We start from the raw sequence: 14,929 nt of genomic DNA, 5'->3' as shown, positions 1-14,929 counted from the left end.
CTCACCCGCACAGGAGACCAGAGAAGCCGTCGCAGGCGTAACCGAGTGTGCGGCGCCTCCTTCCTCCTTTCCTCGAAGTGTACGGCAGGGATTCGATCCGGTGGGTGCTTGCCTTGTTCCCAGGGCCTCTACGAGGTAGCAGGTAGCCGCAATCAGCCCCAGATCCGTTCGACTTCACTTCGAGGTCGTTGCAGTCCACTCGAGGTTCTCTATTTGGGTCCGGAGCGGCCTCGGTTCCGTAGGATGGCCCAGGACGGTGCAGGTAGGTCCGTATCTCCGGGACCTTCGGAGCTCTTCACAGAGCTCCCTACCTGGCGGCCATCTTACTCTATTCTAAAGTTAGAGGGTTTTGGCTCCCAGTTGCTGTGTCAGGCTCTTCAATGAACCTTGGAGTGTGTATAATTATACTACAGCAAGAGGCCCTCACTGGATGCCCACCGGAAGGGTGGAAGGCCAGATTTTAGGACTCAGGCTGTAAAAATACCAGCTAGGTTTAAAAATCTATGACTGGCTGAGTAAGGACTTGCTCTTCCTGCAAGTTGATAGAATCTGAAAAAAAAAGCAGATGATACAATGATACAGAGGTAATACAGAGTTCATGAGATGGTATGAAAGGTATTGAGATGGTATGAAAAGTATTGCAGCCGGAAGATGTGAAACTGTTATCTCAACGCTTCCCAAAACATGTTGATAATTAGCAGTAGCTGAGAACGGAAGGAGGTGGGCACATCCGACAGCAGACAGCATGGGAAAGTATGCTCTCAGAAATGCGAAATATTAGCTAGGTATCTCACCATTCACTTCTATGGAGAGGATAGAGTATAAAAGAGGAGAGATTTTGCCTTAGTTGAGAGAGTCCTCTCCAAAGCTCCTGTCAGACGGCGAAGCTCTGTCCGGTTGTACCCAGAATCTGTCTGCTGAATGTACCTGATTAAAGTCTGATGTACAAATAAAATCCTTATTCGAAATGATGATTTGTGGGCTTAACTTAATGATGAAAGGCTGTAAGTATAAATGCTTCTGCTGTATCAGGCTATCACTCGCTGCATTATATAACTTGTAACCTAAATCCAGTTTGTCATAAGGCTGGTATCTGTTCCTTGCCAGTGCTGAGAGGCGGATTAATGCGGGTCTCTTAGATCTAACGTCTCTTTCAGTGGCAACTCCTCTTAGAACTTCACAACCCCCTGATTGCCCCAGTTCTAGGGCTATTCAGAGATGGAGTCAGATTAAGGTCATTTAAGCCTTCTTGGGGGGGGCTCGGGACCCCTTAATTCACGACAAGTGTCACTTAGACAGAGGTGTGAGACTGTTATAATTCATCCTAGAAGCCACCATGATCTGAGCTGCCAATAGGAAGAAATGGACCAATTTTTTTCTGGTCAATAGAAGAGGTTTAGTCATCAGGATAAAGTCAAGCAAGACAAACGTTTAGTCTAGCATTGTCCCAAATCTAGTGACTGGAGAACTTGGAGAACAGGATCTCCCTCTATGCACCTCCAAGGTCCTTCCAAGGAATATCCCTAAACACACCCTCTTCAAAGAAAATCACAGGATCTGATACCTGCCAGCCAGCCTTCTCCCAAATAGTCCCCACACTCTGGAATGCACTCCCTAAAAGGCTACACTCAGTACAGCACTGCCTCTACTTCAGGAAGCAGATGAAGGCTTGGCTCTTCTCCCAAGCCTTTAAGGGAAGAAGCAATTAATTTGCTGGTCACACCAGTGGCGTAGCCAGAAGGCAGTTTTTGGGTGGGCCAGTGGGCAGGTTGGGTGGGCATGCATTTCCTCTTCCCTTCCCCCTCCCCCAACCATGAACTTAAAAAAATGAAATACTTTAGCTGGTGAAGATCTGTAGCCCACAGACGACCCCTGTTTAGAAAAGCACAGCAGTCAAAGGCACTGCTCCATGCTAGTGACACTGGCTTCGGCACCATAGGCATGCTCAGTTCTCATGCATGACATATTCCAATCATTAAACAGAAAATAACATTTTTTTCTACCTTTGTTGTCTGGTCATGTTATTTTTCTAATCATGTTATCCCAGTCTCTGGTTTCTGCATTCCTCTGTCTTCTCTTCTCTTAACTTTTTTTCCAATATCTTCTGTCCATTTGATCTTTCTTCTCTCTCCATGTCCACCATCCATCTCCCTTCTGTGTCCATGTCTTTATCCTCCCTCTGTGTCCTTGCTCTTATCCTCCCCCATGTTCAGCACCTCACTTTTGTGACCCTGCTCTTATCCTTCCCTGTGGCCATAATCTCCCCCTATTCCTTACCTTATGTCCAACATGTCCTGCATCCTGTCCTTGCTTGTGTTCAGAATCTTCTCCTATTCTTTCTCTCATGTCCATCAACCTCTCTCTGTGTCCAGTCCTTCCCTGCATCCATTCTTCCCCCCTCTGACGTTCCTTCCCTCATTCCTTCACTTATTCAGCAACCTTTGTGAGCATTCATTCTGAGTATCCAAAATCTTCCACCATTCTTCCTTCATAACCAGCATGCCCTCTCAATGTCCTGTTCCTCCCTGTGTCTACCCTCCCCCCCTATTCCTTCTCTTGTGAACAGCATACCTTCCCTATATCCCTGACCCTCAATTCAGCATCTCCTCTATTTTCTGTCCTCCTCTGTGTCCTTTTTCCTCACCCCCAATCCAGCATGTCTTCTATTTTTCAGTCCTCCTCTGTGTCCTTCCTTATGCCCAATTTTCCCCGTCTTGTTCTCTGGCACTCTCAAGTCTTCCTGTCCCCTACAGCAGCTCTCTCCCCTTCAACTGCCAACAGCTCCTTACCTATGGTTACCACTAAACCCAGCAACGATGCAGTCCTTGGAAGGCGGCGCGGGACCTCCCATCCACGTCACGCCGATGACTCTGCGGTGTCCAAGACACAGATTTCCTGTTTCTGTGAGGGCGGTCCCGCCCCTCCTGCCCTCTCAGAAACAGGACGTCCGTGTTGGGCGCCGCAGAGCCTTCAGCGTAACGTGACTGGGAGGTCCCGCACCACCTTCCAAGGACTACATCATTGCCGCAGGCCCTCGAGCAGCTACATGGATACTGTCCTTTTGCGGTGATCCTCTCTCCCACTCCTGCCGCAGTGCCTGCCTTGCACTTTGTAGACACGGCGTTCTGCTCCGGAGCCCTCCCTCTGCCGCACTGATGCAACTTCCTGTTTACACAGGGACACGGTAGAGAGAAGGCCCCGGAGCAGGACGCCACGTCTGTGAGTTGCTGCCAGGCAGCACCGATAGTAAAGTGCAAGCGCCGCGGCAGGGGTGGGAGAGGGTGAGAAAGAAATGGATGTGTGTTTCTGGGTGGGCCTGAGGCAAAATTGGGTGGGCCCAGGCCCACCCGTAGCTACGCCCCTGGGTCACACACACAAAAGGAGTGACACCAACTGTACATACTGTAGAAAAAGTTGCTTTCCACCTCTAACCTAGCCCCCTTCCGACTTCACATGCAACTTCCTATAAATTATGCCCCTTATTTTCTAACTCCTGTCTATCTATGTGTTCCACCTCTGCTTACACCCTATGCTGTCTATTACAATTAAAGTAGCATATTATGCCATATTATGGACTGTTACTTGAATTATTTTCACTGCTGTAGTTGTCTATTGCATATGTTCAGCTTATTCTTGTCGTACACCACCTTGGATAATTTTTTTAAAGGTGGTAAATAAATCCTAATAAATAAACTCAATAACCAAACCCCATAGCCCTTGTGCAGAAGAGCAGTCCCGTAGCAACAATGGCTGAAAATACCTTTAAATAAGCTAACCCTCCATTACTGAGCTTGACAGACCAGTCATATTTTACTCAGTTCTGCCAAGACGATAGCTTCAGTACAGTATCTTATACTGGGTATTTATTTATTCACATGTGATTAAACATACACATTTCCAAGAAAACCCAAGGCACTGGACAGACATAATTAAATAATATAAACACAACCACACAATACATCCAAACTTACCAAATAAAGGAAAACAGTGCAAAATCAGCAACCGAAGAGCACAATCGCCTTTCTAAAAAAAAAATACTAAACCCTCTAACAAGCCATTATCAGTAATAAAATAATAGCCTGCAAATCAAGTCAAGCTCTTTCAAGTATCAGCCAGATGACTGGAAGTTTGTCCAAAAAGTCCCAGACCTCTTGCATCTTCTGGGAGAAAATTCCAAAGTACAGAGGCAGTGAAAAAAGAACGCACGGGAATTCCAAAGTATAAGGGAAATGAAAAAAAAAAATAACACACAGGAATTCCCACACTATAGGGACGGTGAAAAAAGAATGCATGGAGTTCAAAAGTATAGGGGTAGTAAAAAAACAAACAAAAAAAAAAGAATGCACGGGAATTCCAAATATAAAGGCGGTGAAAAACATAATACACAGGAACTCCCATAGCATAGGGGCAGCAAAAAAAAAAAAAAAAAGCACAGGAATTTCAAAGTATAGGGGCAGCAAAATAAAAGAATACACGGGAAATCCAAAGTATAGGGGCAGGAAAAAAAAGAATGCATGGGAATTCCAAAGTATAGGGCCAGCAAAAAAAAAAAAAATAATGCATGGGAATTCCAAAGAATAGGGCCAGCGAAAAAAGAATGCATGGGAATTCCAAAGTATAGGGCCAGCAAAAAAAGAATGCATGGGAATTCCAAAGTATAAGGCCAACAAAAAAAGAATGCATGGGAATTCCAAAGTATAGGGCCAGCAAAAAAAAAAAAAAAAAAGAATACATGGGAATTCCAAAGTGGAAGAGTGGTCTAGTGGTTAGGGTGGTGGACTTTGGTCCTGGGGAACTGAGGAACAGAGTTTGATTCCCACTTCAGGCACAGGCAGCTCCTTGTGACTCTGGGCAAGTCACTTAACCCTCCATTGCCCCATGTAAGCCGCATTGAGCCTGCCATGAGTGAGAAAGCGTGGGGAACAAATGTAACAAAAAAAAAAAAAAGTATAGGGCCAGCAAAAAAAAAAAAAGAATACATGGGAATTCCAAAGTATAGGGGCAGGAAAAAAAGAATGCATGGGAATTCCAAAGTACAGGGACAGTGAAAAAAGAACACACGGGAATTCCAAAGTATAAGGGAAGTGAAAAAAAAACAGCACACAGGAATTCCCACACTATAGGGACGGTGAAAAAAGAATGCATTGGAGTTCAAAAGTATAGGGGCAGTAAAAAACAAAAAACAACAAAAAAAAGAATGCACGGGAATTCTAAATATACAGGAGGTGAAAAACATAATACACAGGAACTCCCACAGCATAGGGGCAGGAGAAAAAAATGCACAAGAGGCAATTCTGTAACAAGGCACCTTCATTTAGGTGGCCTAATTACACATGCAGCGAGCCTATTCTATAAGGACACTGCCTGTAGGGACCACTGTGCTTTCCGCAGAGTTCTGTATTATTTAGCTCTATGCTGGAGGAGTCTTGCAGTGGGGAAAATAAACAGGATGTAAATCAATCATATTCCCAAGGACTTTCTGGAAGAGAAGCCAAGGGTGATAAAACAATGTCTTTGATGTTTTCTTACCTTAGATTTACATTTTGGATCACCATCAGGATCAGTGAGCGTTCCTCCGTAGTATGCAGGCAGCTGGTCTGGACTGATATATTTCAATAAAACCTCCTTCCAGTTATCTAGGAATACAGAACAGTGAATGAATAAAATCTTGCACAGGAGCAGAGATGATCATATACATTGCAGACAGCCAGAGCAAAGACAGAACAAAACCTTTTTCTAAAGCAGTGCACAGTGATTAGAAAGAATTAGCAGCAAGTCTCACCAGACCACTTTATTAGGTTTTCCAAGAGTGTAAGGGTGGAGTCACTGGGCCAGCCCAGTGGCAGCTTTGAACTCTACTATGCAGGAGACCCTTGAGCTTGGGGGGAGGGGGCAGTGTCCAAGTACCTGGGACAGGGGAAAGAGTTTTAGCCATTGCTGGCCAGAACCAGAGCGCAGGTATTCTTAGTTCTGGAGGGAGCTGCAATCCATAATCAACTGCCCTACCTCTGAACTTCTTTTTATTTGACATTATTTCTAAACCACAGTGACATTTAATGAATTACAGTAAGTGAAGTCTCATAATAAACGGAAGGGCAGTAACTGTACTGAGAAACCCCTGCTGTACACAAAGACTCATCTTGCCTTAGCCCTAGGAGGACCCCATAGAAACCAGAGGAAATGTACACCTAATAATAGTACTAGAAAAAGAGAATGTTAGCAAACTCTTTGAGGAATATAAGCGAGTAGCAGAATAGAAGCCAGGGTTCAGATTCTGCTAATAATCCTTGAGCAAGTCACCTGACTCTTCCTCGCCTCAGGTACAAGCTTTGAGCCCCCTGAGGACAGGGAAGTACCTACTGTAACTGAATGTCACTCACCATGACCTATCAATGGATTTCTGGACCGTGTGGCGGTAATTTAATTTTTGGTGCGCATCTGAAATTTTCGGCCTCATGTATTGGACGCACGCCAAGTGGAATTTGGGCGCACAGAGGTCATTACCGCCCAGTTACCGCGTGAGACTTTACCGCTAGATCAATGGCTAGTGGTAAAGTCTCAGACCTAAAATGGACACCCAGCAATTTTGATTTTGCCACACGTCCATTTTTGGCAAAAATGTTAAAAAGGCATTTTTTACAGCTATGCTGAAAAATGATTCTGTGCGCAACCAAAACTCGCATCTACACTACCGCAGGCCATTTTTCAGCACGCCTTTGTAAAAGGACCCCTTAGTTTAAATTGGTGCTCTGTTAAGTCAGCTATTCCTGTCCCATCCACAGGATGGCGCTATATTAGTCATAGATTGCTGGCGATACTGTTGTTAGTCAGTTTTAGCGATGTTCCCTCGAAGGGGGGAGGGGGAAGAGGAAGAGGTATTAGAAACAAAAGAGCTCTCAATTAACTTTCAACCACAAGATTGAAATACTTTCCATTATGTGTTTTTAACTCATGCTAAGTGAGACATGAACAGTATTAATATCTGTAACTGTCATCACTGCAGCCACAGAATCGCATGAGACGGGCCACGATGACTGATAAATCCATCATTTCACTGTACTGCAGTATTAGCTGTAGACTCTCTCTCTCTCTCTCTCTCTCTCTCTTTCTCTGGATTACCAGTTAGAGATCTTAAGGAAAGGCACTGGAATTAGAAAAGGTACAGAGAAGGGCGACGAAAATGATAAAGGGGATGGGACGACTTTCCTATGAAGAAAGGCTGAAGCGTCTAGGGCTCTTCAGCTTGAAGAAAAGATGTCTGAGGGGAGATATGATAGAGGTCTATAAAATAATGAGTGGAGTGGAACGGGTAGATGTGAATCGTTTGTTTACTTTTTCCAAAAATACTAGGAATAGGGGGCATGCGATGAAGCTACAAAGTAGTAAATTTAAAACGAATTGGAGAAATTTTTCCTCACTCAACGTGTAATTAAACTCTGGAATTTGTTGTCGGAGAATATGGTAAAGATGGTTAGCTTAGCAGAGTTTTAAAAAGGTTTGGACGGCTTCCTAAAGGAAACGTTCATAGACCATTATTAAAATGACTTGGGGAAAATCCACTATTTATTTCTGGGATAAGCAGCTTAAAATGTATTGAACGTTTTGGGGATCTTGCCAGGTATTTGTGACCTGGATTGGCCACTGTTGGAAACAGGATGCTGGGCTTGATGAACCTTTGGTCTGTCCCAGTGTGACAATACTTATGTACTTATGACACTCAGTGGACTTCTGGTTTGTTTGTTTTTTACATTTCTTCAATCTATCCAACTATGTATCTACCCACCCAGAAGAGAGACAACAGAAGGAGAAGGAGGGAGGGAATGTTTCCATAGCTTTTCAATGCAGCAGTTTTAAGCAAGGCAGAAGAGAGCAGGCAGTAAAATTTGAGTGTGTGCTTGTAAATTGTGAACTCAGGTACCTCCTGGCACCATGATCTTCTTCCTGGTGTCTTCACTAAGAAAGGGCTTGAAAAGGTTGTACGCCACAGGGAAGAGCTTGGGGGCTGCAAGAGAAACAGACACAGAAAGGAAATATGTTTCCAGGACAGTAGATACATGAACAGAGCTGCAATCATGGAAGTAGCGAGTGTGAAGGCACGAGTCACACTCATCACCTCCTGCAGCAGCACATTCTGCAACTGCGCCCCCCCCCCCCCCATGAGACACATCACACTTACCACCCTTCCAACTAGCAAGGGAGTGCAATGGTGCATGGAGCAGTCGTGCGGCTGTCGGCTCCGCCGGTCTCCTGCCCCAGAACAGGAAGTAACGTCAGAGGAGGTATAGCCGGCCAAGTGCTGACTCCGCCCCCAGAACACCCCCGAAATAGCCAGTTTTCACTCAGGTGGTAGCCCCTAATTTTCAGCTGCGATAACCAGTTAAGTGCGGCTGAAAATTAGCGGAGTGCCCCGAACAAGCGACTTAACTGGTCAGTGGCCATTTCTAGCTGGCTAGATTGTTTTGAATATTTGAGTAACTGTGTGCCCCACCCACACCAACCAAGCTCCGCTCACAGGAACATCCACCTGCTAGAAACCATTTACGAGCAGACATATCCATGTACAGATGTAAATTATCAGAGAACTGACACTTATGTGCGTCCTTGCTGGCCAATACTAGGTGGATCCTTACAGAATTACCCCGTCCCCCAAATTTTACAAACTTGTGAGCAAAATTGCATGTCCAGGTAATAGAATAGCGCCAATTATGGGTCTAATTTAATTATACAAATTAAGCGCTAAAGGGTGAATTCTATACATGGATATAAGATCCATCCTATAAACCAGGCTTAAAGTCAGGTGCAGTGTTAGAACAGCACTTATGTTTGGGAATCGCGCCTAACTTTAGATGCAGCCATTTGCACTGACTAAACTGTGGTGCAAATACCTGCGTGTAAATTGAGGCACAGATGCCCTTATTCCCTAACTATACCCGTAACATAAAGGAACGCCTGCGATCCAGCCATGACCCACCCTCTTTTTTGGCTCGCACGTAAAATGTAGGCAAGTATATTTCAATTAAATCTAATTAGTACCAATCATTGTTTCTTAAAAAACCAATTATTGGCAATAATTAGATCATTATTCAATTAAATTGTGTGCACAATTTTTAGTGACTCATAGAATTAGGGGATGTATAATTACACTACAGCAAGAGGCCCTCACTGGATGTCCACCGGAAGGGTGGAAGGCCAGATTTTAGGACTCAGGCTGTAAAAATACCAGCTAGGTTTAAAAATCTATGACTGGCTGAGCAAGGACTTGCTTTTCCTGCAAGTTAATATGTGTTCTAGCTTAAGACCTATCCACTGGAATAGTGGCAGGCCAAGCTACATAGCTTTAAACAGCTGAAAAGCATTGACTAGGCCTGATAACAAGCTGATGGCCTTATAGCAGAGAACCTGCAATAGCAGGACTGCATGATGAGTCTTAATGAAACCTGGTACAACTTTCAAATTGAATGTAACACATATGATGTAGAAATTATGGATGAAAATGGAAAGTTTGGTTTGTAAGATGGAGAATGTTTTTAATAAGTTGGCACTCAGATCACAAGATGATATGAACCTGATATATCCAAATTTAGATATCTTCATAACAAAAGTTGTTTTGTTCTTGTTTGGATGTTTGGATACCCGTATCTAAGGAAATGTTTACAAAAAGGGAAATGTCTCAATCTCTCAAAATAGCTAGAACAGGAAAGGAGATGGTACAGATGGTACAGATGGACACCTGGCCGGAAAGCAAAGTATGATTCATAGATTAAGCAATATTAGAGAAAAAAGTGTTTTGCCATAGACTTGTATTAGGGCCAGATACTATATAAAGAAGGGCATCAGATAGATCGTTGGAGGTTCTCCCCAACGCATCTAGGATGCAGAGCTCCGGTCAGCTGAATCCAGAATTTGTCTGATGAATGTATTGAATAGAAGACTTTATTTTGGTAAGAATAAACAAAATCCTATTTCTGAAAACTATCTTTGTCTTTATTTCTACTGTTTATCTATCATTTGCTCTACCAAATAATCCACACACAGGTGACACTCACTTTTCCAACTAATTAGGGTAGATTTTAATAATATATATGTGGGAACATAAATGGCCCAAGATACACCTAGATCCTGAAAGACAGAAAGCTGTGGTCATGGGAATAAGGTGTGAACTCCGCCTTCTGATGCCTTCCCAGAACAGACCCCCATGGGTCTGGGTAACCCTGGAGGGGTCTAAAAGGGGGACATTAAAACAGTGGTGACCACCGTCCGCTGTCCGCTGTCGTCCTATTCCCTGTTCCATGCTTTGCTGTCCCTTTTCCTTTCTTTTGTGTTTCATCTTGGCCGCAAGAGGGGAGATCTATGCGTCCAAGATCTCCTTGGGATGCTGCTCATGACTTCCCTTTCACCTTATGCTTTCCCCCTTTTTCCTTTCCCTCCCCGTCCCATGTCTACATGCCTACTTTGTCCGGGCGTCTCTTTACCTGTTTCTCGCTGTCTTCTCTGGCTGCGTTTTTGTCCACGTCCTATTCCCTGTTTTCCTTCCCACGTCTCTATCTGACTCTTGCAGTTCTTACCTCTCCTATTTGCCCTCTCTGTTTTCTGCTGTTGTTTTCTTGCCTGTAAGGGTTCTATGATGCCCCATCTCTGTCTTTCTTTATTCTCTGTCCTCCTCTCACTGCACCTGTATTAGGGCTGTGCAGTGCTTACTGTCTGTGATGCCTTCCCCATGTTTATCTGTCTGTAGATCTTGGGGAACACTAAGATCAAGAATTTCCTCCCCGTTGTCTCATGTCCCTTATAATAGCAATCTGCTCTTCTCTCTCTAAGTTTTCACTCTTTCCTGTGGTTAAGCCACTGCTACTTTCCCTTCCGTTATACTTTCCTATCACAGTCAGTGAACTCTGTCCGTCCTCTCGTATACTCTCTGCCCTGTTCTCCCGTCTACCTTTATCTATTGCTCTTGTGACTGGGTCTTTATGACTTCTGTGCGGCATTGCGCTCACAAGATTGCACCATCTGTCCTCTGTCTCTTTGTTTCTGTAGAGACTGTTCACTAGGAGGGTATCTTCATTTCCGTCCTCCCTTCTGTCTCACTTGCCTATTTTGTGTATTCCCGTTATGTATCTTATGTATGTCTACTAATGCTATTCTTCTGCCTTTATTTCACTGGACTGGCATATACCCTGGTGAAAAGTGCCCACTTGAGGGGTACTGGGAACTGGTATTCAGTCCGCTCCTTTTCTAACCCCTTCCTCTGATACTGTTCTGTTTTTCTGCCTTCTTCCTCTGTTCCCTTATCACTTTCTCCTTCTGCGCTTGGCTGGCGCATTTGTTTTTCTGTTCCTGTCCTTTTGTGAGTCTGTCTAACGATTATTATGTGATAAGTGCCCTTATATCTCTTCTTTTATTCATCTCCTATACACTGTCCCTTTCGAGCGCTTGGTGTGTGCAAGGGTACGAGTGACATCTAGGTTCTAGGCTGGGAGACCACGCCTAGCAGATGCTAGCTGTTTTTTCTCGTTTCGCCACGATTGTCATTAGCGGTCTCATGCTGGCTATTCTTAGCCTAACGCCTTGACATTTCGTGTCTTAAGTCTCCATCCTCCCTTGAGCGAAGCTTCTCCTGTCTTTTTAGGCTATTCAGTGTATGTTGAAGTTAATCCCCGTTATGTTTCCCACCTTCCCTACCTGTAGATCATGTGTTCCTACCTTTGTCTGGGCTCCTATTCACTGCAGTTCCCTGAAATCCTATATCTCTTCTTTGAAATCATTCTGGTTTGTGTGTTTTTTGAGCTATTCTTCAACACTGACAGCCCACAGAGCCCCCACCTCCTTTCCTGCCTATACACTTCTGCTTTTAGATCTCGTACGGAGGGAGTGTCCCTTCCCTGCCCTCCTACAGATCTGTGCTTATTTCTTCTGCGCTGTACTTAAACCTCCGTGAGGTACTTAACCTCTACCTTACATGCTCTCTGATTCTGTTTCTGGCCAATGTTGATTTCTCCCCATCCCGGTTTGAAACTGTCCTGATGCGTCTTTGTGAAAGATTTCAATCTTAAAACTGCGTAGTAAGTCTTCTTTATTTTTCTGTTACTGCCACGCTCTATGGGTACTCTTACCCCTCCCCTCCTTCCTTCCTGTCATACAGCTTTAAACCACATTTTTTTCTATGCCTGCCAGCTTTGGAAACCCCCGTCTGAAACTTTCATGATATTATAAATCTTCGCTTGAGAAGTCCCGGTTTGTATTCCGTCTCTGTTCCCCGTAGCCACTTTAGCTACACTTCCGGGTTCAATTTTCGTTGCATAGACCCTGTCTCTGCCACCTTCGGCACCTTTCTGTCATACTCACTATATATGAAACTGTTGCTACGCTTTAAGTCTTCTACCTTTGTATTTTGTCTTTGCTAAAAGTCCCAAAAGTCCTGCACTAATCCTGACAGTTGTCTGCCTTAAGCTCCCGTTGTTACTGCTTCTCTGAGTGAATTTGCCATTTTTTTCTGTACCCCCTCTCTCTTGTCACAGCCTCGGCTGTAAGACTGTTAAATTTATCTCACTTCCACCTATACTTTCTCCTTGCAAAAGGTCTCTTGTCCATTATACAGTATTCTCCTGTCCCCTGGCTCTGTGACTTGTTTTTCTAAGCTATTTGGACTTCAGAAGCATGCTCTTCTCCTTCATGTATTGTCAGTGCTTTATACTGTAACTTATGGCTAGCTGTCAAACTATACGGCCATCTTCCAGTCTGATTAATGCTTTTTCTTCTCCTTTTACAGTTGTAATTTTAAATTTGTACTTGACCTAGTAGCTGTTATCACACCCTTTTAATTTACAATTTGTTTTGGGACAATGTTATATTTTTAATTAATAATGCTTAAGATTTGTCATTTATTTTCCTTATTTATGTCTTGGATATGCTTTGGGCTCTCACTTTGACGCTCCATACTTGGGATACACCTCACGGCCCTCCTCTCTGATGCTCTACCGACTCTTGCACCTTTTTATTTTTTTCCCTCCCTCCAAAATTGTCCCTCCTTGTTGCCAATCTTGTATATTCAGTTTAAAGGGTAATTAATGGAATGTATCAAAAGTAGTAGCATTTATATCTATAGATTATTGTTATTAGACTTAGAATTGATACTTTGCTATGTAATATTGGGAACTGTAATTGTGTGAGTCCGTTTTCAAATTTGGACACACATATGCAGCATTTGTTTTGCCTTGAAGGGGTAATGGATGTGACTGTCTGCAATGTAGTTTCATGATAATATGACTTAGCCCTTATTAATGAGGTATTTTTGGCTCCGGGACATAGTTTATGCCATTGTTTCTGAACGGCATGATTAATATCCACTCATTTCCTGTAGAACTGCCTTCCCGTAACTTTTCAGGATGCAAGTTCAATCATATCTCCAGTTTTCTGCCAGTTTAACTTTGTTTTATGGCACATTTTCTCAGTATGCATAATGATATTCCTATGTAATGGTACATATTTCTTTTAAATCACTTATCTTTTGATAATTCAGTTGCTGGATCTCTAGCGTCTTTGTATATGTCCTCTCCCACGAACAGCAGTGTTTTGAATGTTTTTGGTTTCATTTTTGCGGTTGCAGCACTGGGTCGTTGCTTGTCTAAAATGGGCTTTGTTTCTGCAGTGTAATATTGCAAGTTCCATAATAATGATTTACAGTCTGTTTTTCCAGGTTTTTTTGTTCATTTACTTGATATTCCTATTTTGTTGTACAGCTTCTCTTCCTCTGATATGGGGAACATACTAAGTCGTTTTTTCATTGGTTCGCTCTGCTTGTCCATCAAAATCATTTTTTTTTTCTCTCCCTCGCTAGGTCCCACCTACTCTCCTATTTTGCGTGTGTCACTCTTGTTTCAGACTTAAATGCATGTTTAGGCAGCACAACAGTGTGAATGATTTTATTTTGTATTGTATTGTCTTGGTTTTGCAGGCTTCCTTACTGTCGGCTGTTTTATTTTACTGCCTTTTGAGTTCCCTTCCTATGATTTATTTAATAGAAAATCTATTGTCTAATGATTCTTTTATGGTTGTACCATCCCCCAAGAGCTTACATATGTTCAGAGTTACAAATCTTTCTTTCAATTTCCTTTTTTTATTATTACCTCTACTTTATTTTTACCACTTTTGCAGTTTGTTTCAGGGGCTCTTCCCTGGGATATGCTATATTTTTATTTTTTTTTATTTTATTTCTATTTTTTATTACTTTCATTTTCTTATATACCAGTGTCACGCTATAACCATTGGGTTTGATATCGATGCCTGGGGCTTACACCCATTGGAGGTGATCCTTCAATGGATGACGGTATCTTAATTATTAGATTTAAAGCAGAATTCCATTCCATTTTCGGAGTGGCCTGCGGATTCGGTATTATTGCCCACATAGGAGTTACTTGTATACATGACCGCTGAGGGCAATAAAGAGACGTCTAAGACTTTAGTTGCGATTGTGTACAGGTTGACTAGGGCCTTTTTAATTTTTATTTAGACGTATATTTAAGCATCTGTTGGGGGTTAGTGACAGTTTGGCGAGTGTATTCCCATACTTCTAACCGGTGAAGACTCATCAGATCACTGCCCTCCGATTTTAGGGAACTTATTTTCGCCGTTCTCTAACATTTTTCAGGAGTTTTTGCTTCCCCCGCTTTTTGGGGTTTCAGTTTGGCGAGTGTAATCCCATACCATGGCGAGTGTAGTCCCATGCTTAATTCATGGCGAGTGTTATCCCATATCATGGCGAGTGTCATCCCATGCCAAATTCATGGCGAGTGTAGTCCCATGGTCAATTTCTATAGAAGCATACTCTGGAGGGCAGTATTTTTAGAGTAGGATACATATACTAGCTGACACTGAATACTTTGTAGTTTTTGTTTCTCTGTTAATGTCACCTGCGGTCAAAGCATGGAGCTTT

General features: G+C 43.2%; 1 protein-coding gene across 8 annotated transcripts in view; it reads right to left on the bottom strand.

Moving 5' to 3' along the window:
• Positions 1–14,929, bottom strand: part of LOC115480283 (SEC14-like protein 2) — a 117,658-nt gene that overhangs the window by 50,571 nt on the left and 52,158 nt on the right. For 6 of the 8 annotated variants that reach the window (XM_030218837.1, XM_030218840.1, XM_030218838.1 and 3 more), the window contains 2 exons: positions 7,919–8,002; positions 5,530–5,636 (listed from right to left, as the gene is read on the bottom strand). In XM_030218837.1, the coding sequence (XP_030074697.1) occupies positions 5,530–5,636; positions 7,919–8,002 (191 nt within the window). The remainder of the gene's footprint in view (positions 1–5,529; positions 5,637–7,918; positions 8,003–14,929) is intronic. The other 2 variants (XM_030218839.1, XM_030218842.1) reach the window with 1 other exon arrangement.

Source organism: Microcaecilia unicolor, chromosome 11 (genome assembly GCF_901765095.1).
Source record: "Microcaecilia unicolor chromosome 11, aMicUni1.1, whole genome shotgun sequence".
In the NCBI taxonomy this organism is placed as follows: Eukaryota; Metazoa; Chordata; class Amphibia; order Gymnophiona; family Siphonopidae; genus Microcaecilia; species Microcaecilia unicolor.
Note: the sequence above shows the minus strand (reverse complement) of the source record. Positions and strands in the feature narration are given on the sequence as shown.